The sequence below is a fragment of the Haliaeetus albicilla genome, chromosome 21, assembly GCF_947461875.1.
Source record: "Haliaeetus albicilla chromosome 21, bHalAlb1.1, whole genome shotgun sequence".
NCBI lineage: Eukaryota > Metazoa > Chordata > Aves > Accipitriformes > Accipitridae > Haliaeetus > Haliaeetus albicilla.
Window position 1 is genome coordinate 19,881,639 of NC_091503.1, and position 17,349 is coordinate 19,898,987.

A 17,349-nucleotide genomic window follows, 5' to 3' on the forward strand; every position below is an offset into this window, starting at 1 on the left:
CTGTAATTTGGGCTGTGGTTTCTGCAAAATTGGAGGATTCTTCTCCATTAATTATTTACACCAACTCCCCCTTTAGCTCCTCTCTTTTTTTTCCTCCTAACAATTAAACATAACCCAGATGTGTTTTGGACAAACCTTAGAACAATTTAAGACATCAGAATGATTTAAGCACAAGGCGGGTCAAGGTATGCGGGACTTAAGCCTGTCCCGATAAACACGTGGCATGCCAAGCCCTACAGTGAGCTGTGTCCAGAGATTTGGCTTCTCCTCTGACACACAGCCCCATTTTGGGGCTATACGCAGGTAGAAAAACCTTGCCTCCCAAATGTACCGGCATCTCAATGCTTAAAATTTAGAGCCTGCTTCTCATTTATTACATGTCCTACTCATTACGTTTTGGCAGGACAACGCCAACTCCCTGAAGTGCGAATAAATGCAATTTAAGCCTGTACTTTATGGTCATTTTACGGAGCAAGGCTAAAAGAGAACGAACTGCATAAACTCGATAGGAAAGAGCAATTGTATCTCACTTCTCTGACTCCACCTGCAGGAACAGTCCCAGAGGGAGCTCCCCGGTGCCTGAGCGAGAGGGAGGAAAAGGCCATCCCAAGTACAGAAATAAAACAGAGCTCATAAACACACCGATGCTCAAACTCTCCCTTCCTCTGCCGTTGTACAAATCACAAGATAGTGTTATGGCTAACTTATCAGCTAGTGCGGTGACATAAACGCCATTTTCTTCTCAGTCCAATTCTTCAAAGCAGTAGAGCTAGAACTAAAAAGCCAAAGAAGATTGTTCCTTTTCTAGGGAAATGGAGTAACGGTAGGAAAATGCGTGAATCTGCAGGAAAAAAGGTTCACTTTCCAAAGTTAACAAAACACACACCAGAGTAACAGACTACCAAATATTTAAAAGAAACGAGTGCTTCACACATCTACAATCCATATTTGACAAGCTCAAAGCAATTTACCTCCACTAACCTGGCTAGATTTGGCAGTGAACCTCAAAACCAACCCTTCCCACATACACTTCAACCCCTGACTTCGTGTTCCCCTCCACCAAGAACAAGACAAGTCTGCAACTCCCAAACCACCACGCTGCCATTCCCAAAAGGCTACCAGCCTGTGTTTCATACCCAAGAGGTCCTGAGCCACATCCCTAGCACAAAGTCAGTCTTTCGGGAGCACTGAACCTATGGTAGGTTACAGAAGCAGGCTTGCAGGTTTCTGGCTGGGACGAAAGGCAGGAATTGCCTTTGCCAAAATACTTTACATTGCCCACCTGGGCACCGAAAACTGTGGGCAGCAAGGTTTTGAAGTGCTGCTGCTGCCACCACAGCACTTAGATTTTATGCCAGTAGCTCATCCATGGTCAATGTCCAGCTATGCCAATACCTGCACACAGAGTTAAACATTTATTCTCATTTTACAGAAAAACTAAGCGGTTCGCTGAGGGACTCGGAGTGAATCTGTGGCAAATACAAAGGCTGAACCGCAAGATTAGTCTCCCATTTCAACGAGTTAACTTCATCCTGTGGCTTTTTGCAGAGGTAGATATTGGAATCATTAACATCAGAAAGGGGCCTCAAAACAGGAAGAGCAGGGAAAAAACTTTGATTCAGCTGTAGTACGACACACAGCCTACTCTATCTTGCACTCAGCAGCTCTTCCCGCCTCTTAAATCTCCCAGTAGGCACACACTGATGTGAAGACACATCCTCCAGCAGTAGTCCTATCCCCTGGGAAGGAATAATGCCATGGTGTTGGTCACCAGGCTCTCTGTGTACTTCATACACGTGCTGCTCGCTGTGAGCCGGCATATTCACCTCTCCCTGCCAATGCTAATTAAACTACTCTTGTCCTAAAACACCGTGAGAGTGCATTACCAGCCCAGAGCAGCATATTCCACAGGTGGACTAAATGGCTGCACATATGAGAAATCTCATATTTTACACTTCAATGTTACTCCTAACTTTAAAAAAGGACTTTGAAATTGTGAGATTACGGTTACTAAATGCAAACGTATTTTTATTAAACGGTTTGTGCAACTAAGATTCAATACCCCGAGGTTTATTCTTGTGTTTTCAATCTATCCTAAACTCTTAGTCTCAAATACCAAATGATTTAACAACAAAAGCGATAAAAAGTCTTCTTCCAGTAGTTTAAACAAATTACTGTATGTCTGCATGATTTAATATTATTTTGGAATTATAAAATTAATCCAGACTGCAAAACAGCTCACATTTTTGGACAGTGTCAGCATTTCATTGCTTTGCTTCCAGCCTAATCAAGTTGTTGTGCTATTACGTGCTTACTCTGATCTGGTGAGCACGTCTCCACGGCAGCAACGTGCTCCCTGGGAAGGCTGGTGCTTCAAGAATGTGACTGATGCAGTCACCAGCTCTCCAAGTCCAGCATACATATTGATACTGAACTACCACGCACGTGTACCTTCTGCTTGTTAAAAGCTAAGCAAATTAACAGTTGTTTTCTAACATGCCCAAAATTAAGAGCTCCCAAGTTTTTGATTTTGGGGGCTCTCCTATTGTAATGGAAAACTTCTGCATGTTTCTACTGGCACAGGCAACCCCTCCTATTAAGACTCAAGAGAGAAGCAAAGGCCCCTGAGCCTACCACCCAAACAAAGTGTTTAAAAAAATAAAAAGCCTGTTTAGGAGTAAACTGTTAGAGGACTGAGGCACTATGATTTTAGAAGTTACTGACATTTGGCCAAATGTGCTATAGTGACATTTTCTAATTTGGTTTTGCTTAGCTGTAATAAATCAGACTGTTAAGTCATTGCAGTACTCAAGGAAAATGAACAGTCACGCGTTTTGCAGAACAGTAGTTAGAAGAGCCTAAAAACTAAATTTGTGAGATCTCAATTAAACCATCTTTATTTAGGAATCCCTGAAATTCTCTAGCACGTAACTCCCAGAGGCCCGGCTTAATTAGAAAATTGATCATGGGAAAACTTCTTAAAATGTAGGCTGCTAATCATAGCCTTCCTGTTATCACCTTTTGCCAAAGATCTATTCTCACAGGGAGTTGTTTCTCCTTCCCCCTTTAGCCCTATATTATTCCACTCGCAATATTTTTAACCTGTAAATAATTACAGAGAGTAAAGGTAACTTAAATGCACTGTAACAGAAGCTATTAAGAAAAATTTAATCAGAGGCAGAAAATACAGTAAAAGTGAAAGCCGTTGTACAACCGCAAGGAGATGGCACACTCGTATCTATGCGTGCTGCTGAAAGATACTAATTATGCCTCTGGCAAAGGGCATACAGGCTCCTTCAAAGAAGCTATTTAAAGATAAGAACACTGCAGACAAACACTTCAGAGATATCTGTGCTATTCCCTTCCTTCTTGTGTTGGAAATTCTAGATCATAATTTAATAAAATAAATAACTAAATAAATCAAAAAAAAAAAAAAGAATTTAAAATAATAGAAAGCAGGGGAGCCTTGCCAAGTCTGGTCAGTTAGATATATTCCAGGGTGCTCAGATATTCATTCATCAATTGTTACAGCTTTTTCATTCTGTTCCGCTTACCTTTTAAGAAGTAATTAGTACATTGTATTATCAAATCAAGAGTTCAAAAACCAAACTAATTAAAACTACATCTAAAGCCCCTAGTATTCTGGATAATGAAACCAAGCAGGTCATCTTGGTTAAATTATCTCCCTTTGAAATTACCGGATGCTACAAAAAAAGGTAAATAAAAGTGATTTGAATCATTAGGTTTTCTGACACATAGCAGAAGGCCAGGTAAATGGGACTTCTTTTTCCTAAGTATGGGACCTTATGCACATCAAGAGCCTTTCTTCCACATCATCCATGATAGTACTGCTCCATCACTGAGAGTTCAGCTGCTGCCACTTAAAATAAACCCTTCAGAGTACTGAAGAGTGAACTTGCAGTGCTGATGGGATTTTTAAATTTCTCTGTTTAAAAACAGAAAGTGAAAGTACATGCTGACATGGTGTGACAAATTTACACTGTGCTTCTGACACTGCTGCTGGGTGCGGTGGGACAAGGACAGAGACATGACCACAGAGCTGTTTTCCCACCAGCCCTGGAGAAGAGTCCCTTGCCAAAGAAAAGCTTTGATCATGAATGCAGGGACTATATCATCAAAGCATTTTGAAGGACTAGGACCTAAGAGAGTCCCAACTTAAAAAATTTTTTAAAATTACACAAACATGGGGATTTACTGTCCTGGATCTTATCATCACTACACTTACTACTAAACAATTTTCAAAGTGCTGAACTTACAACCCTGCGAGTGTGCTCTTATTTCCGTGTAATTCTGTGTCGCACTTCATCATGAAAGTGCAGACAGACAGGGCTGGACAGACATATCCGGACAGAAGTCAGAACATCCACATGTCCCACCATGCAAGCAATTTTTAATCCCTCAACACTTCAATAAACAACAGCACAGAGGTTCAAAACCAAAATAAACCCTTTCCAAAAAAATCACAAGTCTTCCCCATGCAGGGTTTAAGTAAGCTGCTGGCTCTTCCCTCTCCAGGTTCACTGGGTACCACCAGAAGAGCAGCACCAAACTAAGCCTGCCAGTGCCCTGGACAGCCACTTGTGTCACCTTTCTGGAGCTGGATGTACCAGCGGGCTGCTACATGAACTCCCTGCAAGCATATTAAGAACCAGCTTCCACCTCCTTTTTTCCAACGGGCACATCAAGAGAGACCACCACCTGGAACTAAACCCCCCAAGGGACCAAAGGGGCACAATCTGAGGCAGCCACAGCCTCCTAAAGGACGCAGCAGTGCAGACACCGAAGCCAGAACCATGCTAATAGCAATCTCAACAACCCCACTCCCTCTCTTTTCAAGCCACAGCTACCCTCCTGCTCCTCCACAGAAACACATCCAGGTAGCAGGTGTCCAAGAAGACTTCCCCCCCTGTTTTTACTGGCTCTTTTCAGGCTTTATACAGTGGTGATGGAGCAATAAGCTTGTGGAGGTGCTGAAACAGAGAGCTGATCGCTTCCCCTTTCTGCTTTTCTTCAGCCTGTTTAAGCACACCAAGAACATGCCATGTGTGGCACTCAGAGCAGATTTTCCCTCGTGGTTTTTAATATAATTGTAATTGGGATCTTGCCGTCTGAACGCACGTGTTGTGTGAAATAGATGAGTATTCCTGCATACTGAAGAAATTAGGAATGAATTGCAAGTTCTTAATTGACAGTACAAAACATCAATTATTCTACAGATGAATAACAAAGAGGAAAATTACAGGTGCAAGAGCTGAACAGCCACTGATTAAAATAAAAAAAAAAAATTAAAAAAAAACCACAAAACCTTCTGAATGAAGCACTGGAATAGGACAAAAGTACCTGTGCTTCCCATTTGCATTGTTAAAGCAGAATGCTAAGAGACAGTAAGAAATAAAAATGGAGATAAGTCACATCCCCACACAGGTTGCCTTTCTTTAAGTGCAAGTGCCTTCAAATCTATAAATAACACATGCTTAGTTAGCAAGCAGTAGAAACAAGTGTGTGAATGCAGCCATGTGTGCTCACACACATACACACACACACCCCCACCATCTGAATTTTCCCACCAACAACTGTGGCAGTTGGCCCAGATCACAGCAGTGACATGCTGCCAACAGACTGATCAACCTCACAGCAGACTAAATTAGAAATACATTTCCACAGATTAAATTTCAGAGGACTGTGATGCCACTTTAAACTCCATTAGATTCTGCTCCTCGCAATCCTTTAAACAAACATAAAAGCTAGCAAACCAGCCCCCTCCATCCCCTCCGCCCACCCGCTTTACCAGAAGTCCCAACAGGATGGAGGCTCCATATTGGACCAGAGTCAAGACAGATATATTAGCAACCAGTCTAAAGCCACCACTAGCCTAAAATCTCATAGAAGAGAAGAAAAAAGAAATCAAACCATGCTGCATTAAGGTGAGAAAACCTCAGCAGGAATCTACAGGTGGTGTTGACCAGTGCTGCTCGCAGATGCACCAAAGACCTTAGAACTGGAAAGGGGAACTAAAACACAAGTTTTGAAGGATTCAATCCACTAGGTAAGACTTTCACAGGCAAGCCCTATCTGTAACAAATGCACACCCTTTCAGCAGGCAATGGGACAAAACAACAGCGAGAGGCATCGTTCCACCACATCCAAGGATGGAGCAGTGACTTGCTAAGGGGACGGGGTGGGGGGGGCACCTGCCAAAAGAGAAACATACCACAAAAGCCAATACAAAAACTGGGAGATTAAACTGAAAGATGCTATCTTCAGAACATGACTTGGGACACAGAGCCATGGAAAGTCCCAAGAAAAATGACCACTCGGGTAAGGTCTCCTTCTTTAGCTTACTCGGGACAGCGAGGTGTACCTCACACTAAGGTCCCCAAGTCTGCCAGGAAGGCTTGCAGACACACACCAGTGATCCCAGACACACACCACACAGCTCCAGCCAGGCTCACGCACCTGTTACTGTGAGATAATTCAAGTATCTTGCTGCACAACTTCAGATGCCTCATCTGCATTTGGGATGCAGCGTGGAGGAGCATACCTGTTTTAGTTATCACCATGGGAACAATCCAGCTCTTGGGGCAGCTAAGAACAACGGCATCCCCTCCACCCACTGTCGGATGAAAAGCCTCACTCAGAGTGAATGATAAAGGACAGTGAATAGGTAGAGAAAGGGAATTTCCAACCAGATTTCTCCTCTTGCAGGAACAAGTACTCAGGCAAGTTAAGCACTTCTTCAGTTTATAGACAGACAAAACAAAGAAGGCTGGGGAGGACATAGGAGAGCTAGACAAAAACCCATTCAGGATAACAGAGCTCTAAGCATGAAAGAAATTTCCTTTTGCACTATTACTGGCCTCATTTTATGGTCTTTACAACCATGAACTCAAATGCTCCTGCTGCAGATAGAGTCAAATTGCTGAGAGTTGAAAAGCACCCAATATATTCAGGTGTAGCACTAGTACATTTGCCTAGTTGCTAGTCGGTGTGCGGTGCTACAGCTCGTTCTTTGAATGAATGTCCCCCTAGGCTGCTGCAAGACTCCTACCTCGAAGACAGAGGAAAGTGAGAAAATCTTCTGTCTTGGGCTTCCTTTTGGAGAGGTCAGAAATCTGAGTGGCGGGAGGGGGTAACAACGGCTCCACTATCTTTATTGGAGTTGTGCTGGGACTGTTTGGCTGGGACTGAGCAAACTTCCTTTGTGCTTGCAGCCTTGGCCTGTGGAAACAAGAGCATATCAGAAACACGTTAGGCAGAACTTGCAGGAGAGACATCAGAACATAAAAATTCACCATTTAAAAAAAAGAAAAAAAAAAAGAGAGATCTGAATCCATCTCCCACTAACATCATATCCCTACCTATGTCAATTGTGAAGACAGTATTTTATTTGCTTTACCCTTTGGTATCTTCTCTGACAATTTGGAAAACCAGAAAGGGAACATCTTGACTATAAAATCTGTTACTACTATTTCATATGTTCCAAGTATTTTCTTGCACATCATACAGTAACAGTTTACCATTCACTTATTTGGAAATTAAATCTGTATTTTGCACCATGAAAATGTAGACATTTTCAAGTATTAGTGTTCTTTGTTTCTTGTTTTTAATTAATTTACAAATGAGGTTTATTTTAGCCCCATTAAGGTTTTAATTTATTCCAATCTGCTACAGTCTAATTTACATGGTAAAATATATATTAATAGATAAGGTATCTATGTTAGTACCCAGTTCTACAAAAACAAAACCTTTAGGGAAAGATACTTTTGACACAGAAAATATCAGGTAAAAGCCATTAGATTTTTGCTCCCTTGGTCACAGCCTAGAAGACAGTAAGCAAGGAGGTCCGGGATGGGGTTAAGTAGTATTTGTGACAAATTCATAAGAACAAAGGACATGCATGGAGTGAATCTGTCTCAGTCCTGGTACTGGGTGATGGACTGACACTCTCTGGTAAGTTTTAGAGCATCCCTGGGTACAGCTGTAGGAGATGAATGGATGCAGGTGGTTTTAGCAGTCAGGCTGCAAATTACTTCAAGCCTATCTGAAGGTTCTGATTAACTGCTAGGTGGCAATGAATATGATTTTCTTTAACACGTCTAGAACGCAAATTGGTATTAGGGAAAGCACTCTGGGGCAGGACAGATACCCAGAGGGGGTCTTGCTGGGAACCTGAGTCAGCTCAGCATTTAAGAACATGCTAATTTCTCACTTAAGCAACTGGGATTCTAATTATGATCTTTATTACAGCTTCAAAAAGGAGAGAAGCTACTGAAAGAACTTAAAACCTCATTGAGAAAGGATGCAATTTTATGTCATTTTCCTCCCTAATAGCAGAGTATTTACATAATGTCAAACTGAAACACATATCAAATAACACTGAAGGAAAAGCCAGGTCTTGTCACTCTGCAGCAGGCTTCACTGTTATGACTTACAGAAAGCACAGTTATCCTTCAGCGTGGATGAAACACGTAATTGGCAAACCTCTTCTTTTTCATGGATATTAAACTTAAATAGTTGAGTAAGAGGAGGTTTGTTACTGTATTTTAAACTTCCACAGTTTTGTGGCTAAAATGGAAGGGAAAAAAAGAAGAAAATCCCAGCAGTGTTTGTATAAATATATACACATCCCCTAATGACAACAGAGAACAAAAGTAGCATCAGCAGTTTTATCCCTAAACTCCATATAAAATTGTCCATGTCCTCACTATCCAACTCCCACCTCCCCCCTCCCCAAACAACAAAAAGCACAAGCCATACTTACTGCTTATTTTCATCTTCTTAATGGCAAATATAGTATGGTGTTTATAATTTTTTTTATCATGGTGTTTATAATTTCTGAACTGATTGAACACATTGATTTCCTCGTATCTGTGAACAATTATCTTTCCAGAATGAAGGTCTTGTACAGATCTGCCTGTATATCCCCAAAATTACTCAGATTGCCTTGCAAAGCTCTATTCCTTCAAGCAGACTGAGGACTCCCGCGCAGGATGAATGGGATTTTAATTTCAACCAACTACATTTCTCTCACCAAAACCACACATGCGGCCAGAGAAAAACGCTTTGTCTTGGCTTCTGTTCTGCACAAAACTTATGGTCTCTTGCCAAAAACCAGACTGTAAAGGTTTGCAAGCAACCCTGCCTGCTGCTCTCATCTGCACAGCGATTCTTCCCCATCAATGTGCTTCCTCAGCTGGGCTGTTAAAAACATACACTATCCACTCACCACATCTCTGAAACTACCTGCTCAAATCTCACTTGATAAAAGATGAGCAGCGAGGATGACTCCACAACCACCACCACCCCTAAAAGTAAAGGTTAAGCCTGTTTCGTGGTTCAAAATTAACCCTTTGCAGCAAAGATCTGCCAGGGCTGTTTGCAGCGTCCCTATTATCGGTCCCTAGAGCATTGAAAGAGGATTAGGGAATGACTTGTAAGTTCAGCACAGACATGAAATGAATTAGTGAGTTGGAAGTACTTTTGGTTCAGTCTGTCTTTGAAAATACACTCTCCTCTAGCCATCCTTCCCCAATACAAACAATTCCCTGCTCGTTTTGCTTGCCTACTTCCCATGGGGCATACGGCCTGGCAGCATCACCAGCTCTTCACTACCCACCATGGTCCCGCGGGGGCCCTTCATTTCGGTGAGGACAGTGAAAAAATGCCAGACCTTCCCTCCACCCAGCTTCAGGCTATGACCGTGAAGGTTTGCCGCTTCCTGGGGAGGCTGTGGAGACTTGCTGCTATATGGTCAGATGTGTCTGAGATGCTTCTCCTCAGACACCTCTGTTGATGTTTGCTGTACTTCCTCCTGCTTGGTTTGAGCTCACCAGTGCCACAAAAACAGGCCTGCTCCTTATGAAATACCAATTTTTTATTAAAACCCTGAGCAGTTACAGGGCGTAGGCATCACCAATTCAATTTATGAACGCTAGTAAACAAAGGCACGCTTTTGTGACTGCAGCGCCCTTTTAGGTATCTGCAACAACTACCGTTCTTTGCATGGATAGGCATGTGCTCCATGGGCTTCTACTTCTGTGCCTGAGGGTGTACAGAGCAAGCCATGAGCAAGAAACAAGCTATTCTGTAGCTACAACACACCAGGATGAGGCACCGAGGTTAGGAAACAAAAGCCAACCTTTTAAGCAGCTTTCGCTCCAGATTTGTGTAAAAATGACCAGTTTCAATGGTGGGTCAGCGAAGAAAAACATATACATTTCAAAACATGGGCAACAACTTAAAACTGTCTCCTTGTGAAGGAGTATATGCATCTTAATAACCTCATACGTCCCCATGAAAACCTCTAGAAGCATAAAACCAATTATTTCGGGTACAGTTTCACGTTACACTTAATCCAATACAAGTATGAAGCTGCTGCCAAAAAAGGAGGTACGCGGCTCCACTATGGTTACATCAGATCAAGCATAGCAGCCCGTTGTACTCACTCACACACCACTTCTGAGCAAGGCAGAATAGGTAAGGAAGTGATAAAAGTGCTTAGAAAGACGTTTTGTGCGTGATAAACACGTAACACCACCAGTCTGGCTTTGCTCTTTGCTTGTTAGTGCAACGATTTCTGCTGGAATGACCTATTAGCGTGTATTTGGCAACAGGAGGCAGATTGGCACAAGTGGCAAAAAGAACAACAAAAATCCTGTTTGCATCCTCAAAACAAATTACTCACTCTGTCCTCATTGAAAGGGTATATGCTATGTAAGACTTGCAAATATGCAAACAGACAAAACTTTGCAAGAAGGAAAAGGGTGAGGGAAGAACTCAAAACACCACCACATCTAAACATCATGCAAACGCCCGACATGCAGCCAGAAATATCCGGACTATTTAAAAATAAATAGTAATTCCCCTTCTCTCAACAGAATGTTATTTTCATTCTACTGCTTTCGGGAGACTTCACCACCTACCTATAACACAAAGTTCAGAAGAACCTCAGCCTGAGGAAGCCTCACCTCCTTTTAGTACGCTTTTCTTCTGCTGAACCAACTGTTTAGGTCCGAGACAGCAAATTACAGCCAGAGACTAAAACTCCACAACAAAATTATCCCGAGCGTACAAACTCAGACTAGGCTGGAAAACATTTCTCTCCAAAGCAAAATACACTTTCTGAAGCTTTTCCAGACTGGAATTTATTTTTAGTTGAACATTTTAAGCAAATTGCATTTTTTAGAATCAAAATTTGTTAGCTAAAAATACTTCAGAAATGTCTTTTAAAATAGAATATCCTAGCACCATTCCTTTAAGCTTGTAGAAAAAGGACATGTTTAGGAAGAAAATACCTACTACACAAAGGCAGTCTTTGCAAAGCAAAGCAAAGCTCCAGCTAGTAATACCAGTCTGTGTTAAATTTAGTAAACATTAATACTCTAGGTAACAGCACATGCTATGTTAGCTACAAACCAAGTATTACATTATCAGTATGCAAGATTTAGTTGTACATTGGTACAAAAATCTGACAATTTTCAGTTTATTACTCCATAACTCCTAAGTGAAAGCAAAGCATAAGTACTATAAAACATACACAAAGAACAACATGCACAATTGAATTGATAATATGTATGCATTCATACTATTTATAATAAATTCTGGGGTTGAGAGACTGTCCTCATACATAAGCATCTCAACTGGGAAGAGATTTGCAAAACAAACTATCTTTTTCAAATGTTCTCTAATCTCCAGCAATCTGCAGGTTTTCACAAAACTTCCTGCTTGTTATATACTACAATATTGCTTGCTGTTTGGTCTCACAACCTTTCACTTACTCCTTGAGCTTTGCTTTTGCCTTCGTTATTTCCTGCTTTTCTGTTGCCTGATGTTTGTCCTTCTTTATAACAGCACCACTGAAGTTGGATTTCCAAACCCTATAGGAACCATAGCTTAGGTAGCTGATTGAGTGTCACCATTTTGTTATTAATTCCCATTTTCCTTTTCAGTGTAGTGTATTTTTCACTTTCTGAACCACTAGCAAGCAGCCTGCAAGCCAAAGCAAAGGAATCTACACCTCTGTCTTCCTAAAAGCAGCGTCAGTATTTGGTTACTTTGCCTGTGTCACCTCTCCTGAGAAACTGCAATGTGAGTATTTGTAGATATTTATCACATTAAAATCACTACTACTAACCAGGGGCGATGAGCCAGGAATACAGACTTGCTTAACTGCCTGATCTAAGGCTAGCTGTTGAGGAACCATCCTCTGTCAAAACACATCTTTAAATGGGGAGAGTTTGGGTTTCTTGTTACTGCTCAGTTAGGCTTTGCAGTTCCCAGATGTCTTTCAGTATTACGCCTCTCAATCTGGGCAGCGGAAATTCAGTGCACCGTGTATTTACTTTTTTCCATCCAGGGGTTTGCCCTCGCATGGATACAGCTGAGCTACGTTCTGTGGGACCCTTCCCATATTGCTGTCTCAACCTGTCTCATACAGCTACACACAGTTGCAGTCAAACATTACGGCTGTCCTTCCATCAGCCGCTAGCACCCATTACAGGGAGGGCTCTGGCACAGACAGGCACTCTGCCTCACCGATTTTTGCTTTTGCGCTGACCACTCTGTGCTAGTATCATTATAGTTTCCCCTCTGCTGTGTACCTGGGTCATTTATTTCCTTACTATGACACTTTGCTGGCTTGGCAAAAGAGTTATCTCTCTGAGTTTTACTTGTCCCTACCCCAATCTAGATCAGGTTCGAAGCGTACCATCTTTTGTTCTCATCAGAGCCGATACGCAACTTGAACGTTTTGTTTAATTGCACTGTACAACATGACACTCAGTCTAGCGCACAACATGCCTGTTTGCAAAGATTCATTTGTGTGTGCAGCTTCATTTATTAAGGTAAACATAACTCTAAGTGATAGGCTGTAGATATGTTCTGCCCGCATAAAAAAATAAAAGGTAATTTAGGCTTTAATAGCCAGGTGTCTGCTGCAGATCAGATGATTATCAAGTGTGTAATTTCCAGCTGAAAGAAAATCAACCACGTGACAGGCATTTCTAGGCAAGCCCAAGGTTAGCATGCAAAACTTGGTGCTGGAGGTATCATTCTTCACAGGACAAATGGGAAATCCTTATCACCATTGCATGCGCCAGAGGGAAGCATGGCTAAGCTGTATTTCACCCTTTCACTCCTGAGAACAAGCCCAAGACATTCACTCCAAACAGTAACCTTCCAGAGGACCACCAGATCATGAGAACAGGGCTCCAGAATTCAAACCAACAAGCCGTCTACATCGACACTGCCAAAACTTAAAGGAAACAATTTCCCCCGCCCCCATCTGTGAGGGTAAACATTACTTGGAGAAATGAAAAAATGGGGGGCGGGGGGTGTGGGGTGTGAAAATTGTCCTCAGTACAGGGAGATCTTGTTGGCTCTTCTTGGATCACACTTGAGTTCAAGTGTTAGCTCTGGCAGCACTAGGCAGCATGTCTGTCTGTATGTATTCATAGACTGCTGCAACCACTGTGTCCCAAGTTACGATGTCAGATGAATAACCAGCATCACACCAAGAGCAGAAAGCAGGCATACGAAGGAGTCCTTTGAACTGCATTTCCTCTCCTGCATCCCCCTAAGCTTCTGGGATAGTATTTTCTGCCTGTATCAGTGGTATCTGTTGCCCATTTCAACAACATGCAAGCTCAGTTACTGCTGCCAGCAAGTTTGCAGTAGTGGAAACCGAGATTCAATCACCATCTGTGTCTCTGTACCTGTTTGTACCAGGAAGAAACTAGAGGGTAAGAGACCTGGTCACTCCCATCCATGCAGGCACCAAGCGCAGGTAACCAGTACAAAGCATGTGGTCACTCTAAGATGTGACTCCTTCAAAATGTTTTGCAAGATCATGTAATCCAAGATACAACCCAGGCTGGCATTACTAAGTAATTCTTAATCCTGTCATCTGATTAGAAGAATCTGGGTTAATTTTCAGTAAAACAAACATTCCAGTAAGGTTGAATGCAACAATTTTCAGAAGTTATTTTTACTGAGCCCTTCATTCACTCAGTCTTTTTCACCTTCTGTAGTCCAAAAATTTGAAATTGGGCCTAAATTAATAACACGATTTTAAACCAGCCTTAAATTCTGAAGTGAACAAATCAAGGTAAAATACTAAGCCCATCTCCATTCCAGCCTTGACTGTTGAGCCTAACAGGGCACATTTCCATACATAACACTGCTTGCTCTAAAACTTTAGCCACGATGAATGGATGCGCATTTTCCTTTGGGTTTGTTTGCGTTTGTTTTAAATGGGAAACAGTTGGTTTCTGAGAACCTCCTCTCCTGCAAACAATAGAAAGGTGCTTGGGAATGGCATTTAATGAATGATAATTGAGCTAACCCATATGCTTAATGACCAGTTCAAAGTACAGCTGGCAGCTTAAACTTGTTTGCTAAAAACTGCTCAAATTATCACTAATTCTGGAATCACCTATTTTTTCTGACCATGCTCACTGATCACAAGATGGTATTTGTAGTGTCCAAAACTGCCTCACTTCAAGCAGTTTAGCAGAGATACTTATACCCACGAAGTGAAATAGCTGACTGTTAAAACAATGTACAAGACAGCCTTGGGCAAACTGGGAGTTCTTAGAAGCTGCTGGACACTGCTTACCACCCCACCTCCACCCCACCCCCATTAACTGTGGGGGAACCGGACAACTCCAGCCACCATATACAAGCCTCGTATATACTCCAACTCGCATATACAAGCGGCCACAATGACATAGGGACGTAGACCTTGCCTGCTAGACTGAGGCCCATACGAGATGGTATAAATGAAGTTGTAGAAAACTAAGACTGCATTCAGATTCCAGCTGTGGGACACGACAGGTTGCATAAAGACACCCAGGCTAAGCAACCCTTCAAATTCATCAGTCCGCATGAGAATCTAACAGCATCGCTGCAGACACTTCACTGTGGGTCCTACAAACACTCCTCCCAACGTCCCAGTTATTGCTGACAGCCTCACCACCACAGCCAACAGCATTCAACCCGACCAGCTCAGATATGCTCACACAAGCTACAAATGTGCATAGTAATGCAAAAGCATCCCCACCAAGAAGGGACAAGAAGCAGGAATGTATTGCAGCAGTCCATTTTGGAGGGGGCTGTGTCCTGGATACATCTCTTTTCTTGCTGTTCTCTGGGATATGCATGCCGCAGCTTATGATACTAGAAAAGACATGTTGACTCTATGGGACTAAGCTATAGTGGGAGTCACTGCATTAGTGCGGATCAGTCCTGAGTGCTATTTGATGAGCACTTATTTCAGCAGTACCATCGGTTCAACAGCTTCCCACTCCTCCTCACACTTCCTCCTGTTCACAGCTTGCTTGTGCTCCTGTGCCATGCTCTGGAGCCATTCTGCAGTGCTTCTCATCTTCATCTGCTACTTGGTTTCTTCACCGGAGCACTCTGCAAGCTGCTTATCAAGCACAGATACCTACAGAAGCACTGAGCAAACGGAGACCTGAATTACCGGTTCCTGTATCCAGAAACGGGGGCTGCCCCTCTTTTCTGGCAGCATAGCCCACGACTCCCCAACTTGAGCCAAACCCACCACCCCATACCAGCAAGTTTTACAGGAAGCACATCACCAAGGAGTTACTTTAGGCTAGGCCATTTTATGCTACGCTGTTGCACAGAGAAGAGCATCACCGCATACCAGAAAATTAAAATGTAAAACCATGGCAGCAGGGAAGGAAAAAAAAAAAAAAAAAAAATCAAGGCACTCGTTCACATTTGCTTGTTTTTTTAAATAATCACTAGCAGATGTCTGAGCGAGTATTATGCCCTGACAAACTTTTCTTCAAGGAGGAACCCACAAAAATAAAATTTTTTTTTCACATTAAATCCTGTCCCATGTGCTGGAAGTAAACAAGGCAAACTCCACCCTAACAAACACCTTCCACACTGGTAGGAGGATGTAATTTCCAGTTCACTTGCACGGTCTCCACCTACTGGCAAAGAACCGGCAACGTCCTGCTGCCTGGATTCGCTACAGGTGGAAGAGCGAAGCAATCCTCCTAGTTTTCTGATATTCAGTAAATCCAGTGTGGGGAAGCCTAGCGGCACAAAATGGTCTCCCCTTTCACTTCACCCACTCTGCAACACCATCCTTCTGTCTGCGTTGGATTTCATGTAACAAGGTCCTTGTTATCTACCACAGGTTTTTTTTTCAAAAGCCTTTTTGGCCCTACAAAATGTTAAAACCTGCCCATTTTCATAAAACTCGAGTGCTTTCCCCCTACTTAATGACACAGAAGCCAAAGCTACTTTTAGCGCAACACATTGTGCAACTCCAGTATTCTTCTAGTATCATTTTCAGTGTTCTCAGACATCTGAGGGACATCTGCAAAACCTGTTTGCTTCCCAGTTCCCAACCAGGGGACATTAAACAAAACCAGCACAGTTCAGATGACAGAGCTTCCCACTTCCTTACTCATGCGACACCCTCTGGCACTACGCGAAACCCCAGTTCCTGATAAATTCAGTGCTGTTCTTTGTTCCATATTCCTCTTCAAAATGTTTACAGATTCAGACTGAATGGTGAATGATATGCCAAATAATACCAAACATATCAGCAGCTCCCTCCCTAGTAATCTGACCAACTGCTAAAACTCAAGAGGATGCAAGATCAAAGCTATGCGACTGAAGGAAAATTCTCTTTTCGCTTTGAGCAGCCTTTCTTCTGCAATTGTGCTTTTTAAAAAAAAAAAAAACAACTAAAAAAACCCCATGTTATTTTACAGATCATTTCATTCTTGTTTTCCAATCTCAGAAAAATATGCATACCTCAACTCTTGCAATCTTTCACCTTTGCCCTAAAAGCAACTTGCACTAGCCAGAAAGCCAGAGATTACTTCTGGCAGAGATGTCAGAAGTAACAGTGTATGGATCATTTTAGCCATCATCTGAATGGCTGAAAAACTTCCTGTTCAATTAAGTCCTCCGTTAATCCCTACCATTTGAATAAAATTTTCCATCTGCTGGCAGGAAGTGATAAAAGTCACACAGTCAGTAAGTTGGGGGCATTTTAACCTCTTGCAGAGGTTGCGGCTTGCAATTTAACCACACCTGAAACCAGATATCTGCACTTCCCACGGGGCCAGCCTTTCGAAGGCTCCTCTACCATCTGGCTCTCACCAGGGACTCAACATTTCTCTTGTAAAACTACAACATTTAGACGCACAGTGAGACAAAAATAAAGACACAAGGCATCCTATATCTGCTGCACAGACTTTATTCTGATAAGCAGCAAAGTGATCACTTTCACATAAAACACCCATCAATCACATTCACCATCTTGCCAAAAAGGATTACTAA

At 42.3% G+C, this 17,349-nt stretch overlaps 1 protein-coding gene across 5 annotated transcripts in view; it reads right to left on the bottom strand.

The window, feature by feature from the left end:
* The window catches only part of JARID2 (jumonji and AT-rich interaction domain containing 2), a 225,216-nt gene that overhangs the window by 59,187 nt on the left and 148,680 nt on the right, over positions 1–17,349 (bottom strand). For all 5 annotated transcript variants that reach the window (XR_011329170.1, XM_069809163.1, XM_069809165.1 and 2 more), the window contains one exon: positions 7,070–7,239. Coding sequence is in view for 2 of the 5 variants with exons in the window: in XM_069809163.1 (XP_069665264.1) it covers positions 7,070–7,239 (170 nt within the window). In the remaining 3 variants the exon portion in view is untranslated. The remainder of the gene's footprint in view (positions 1–7,069; positions 7,240–17,349) is intronic.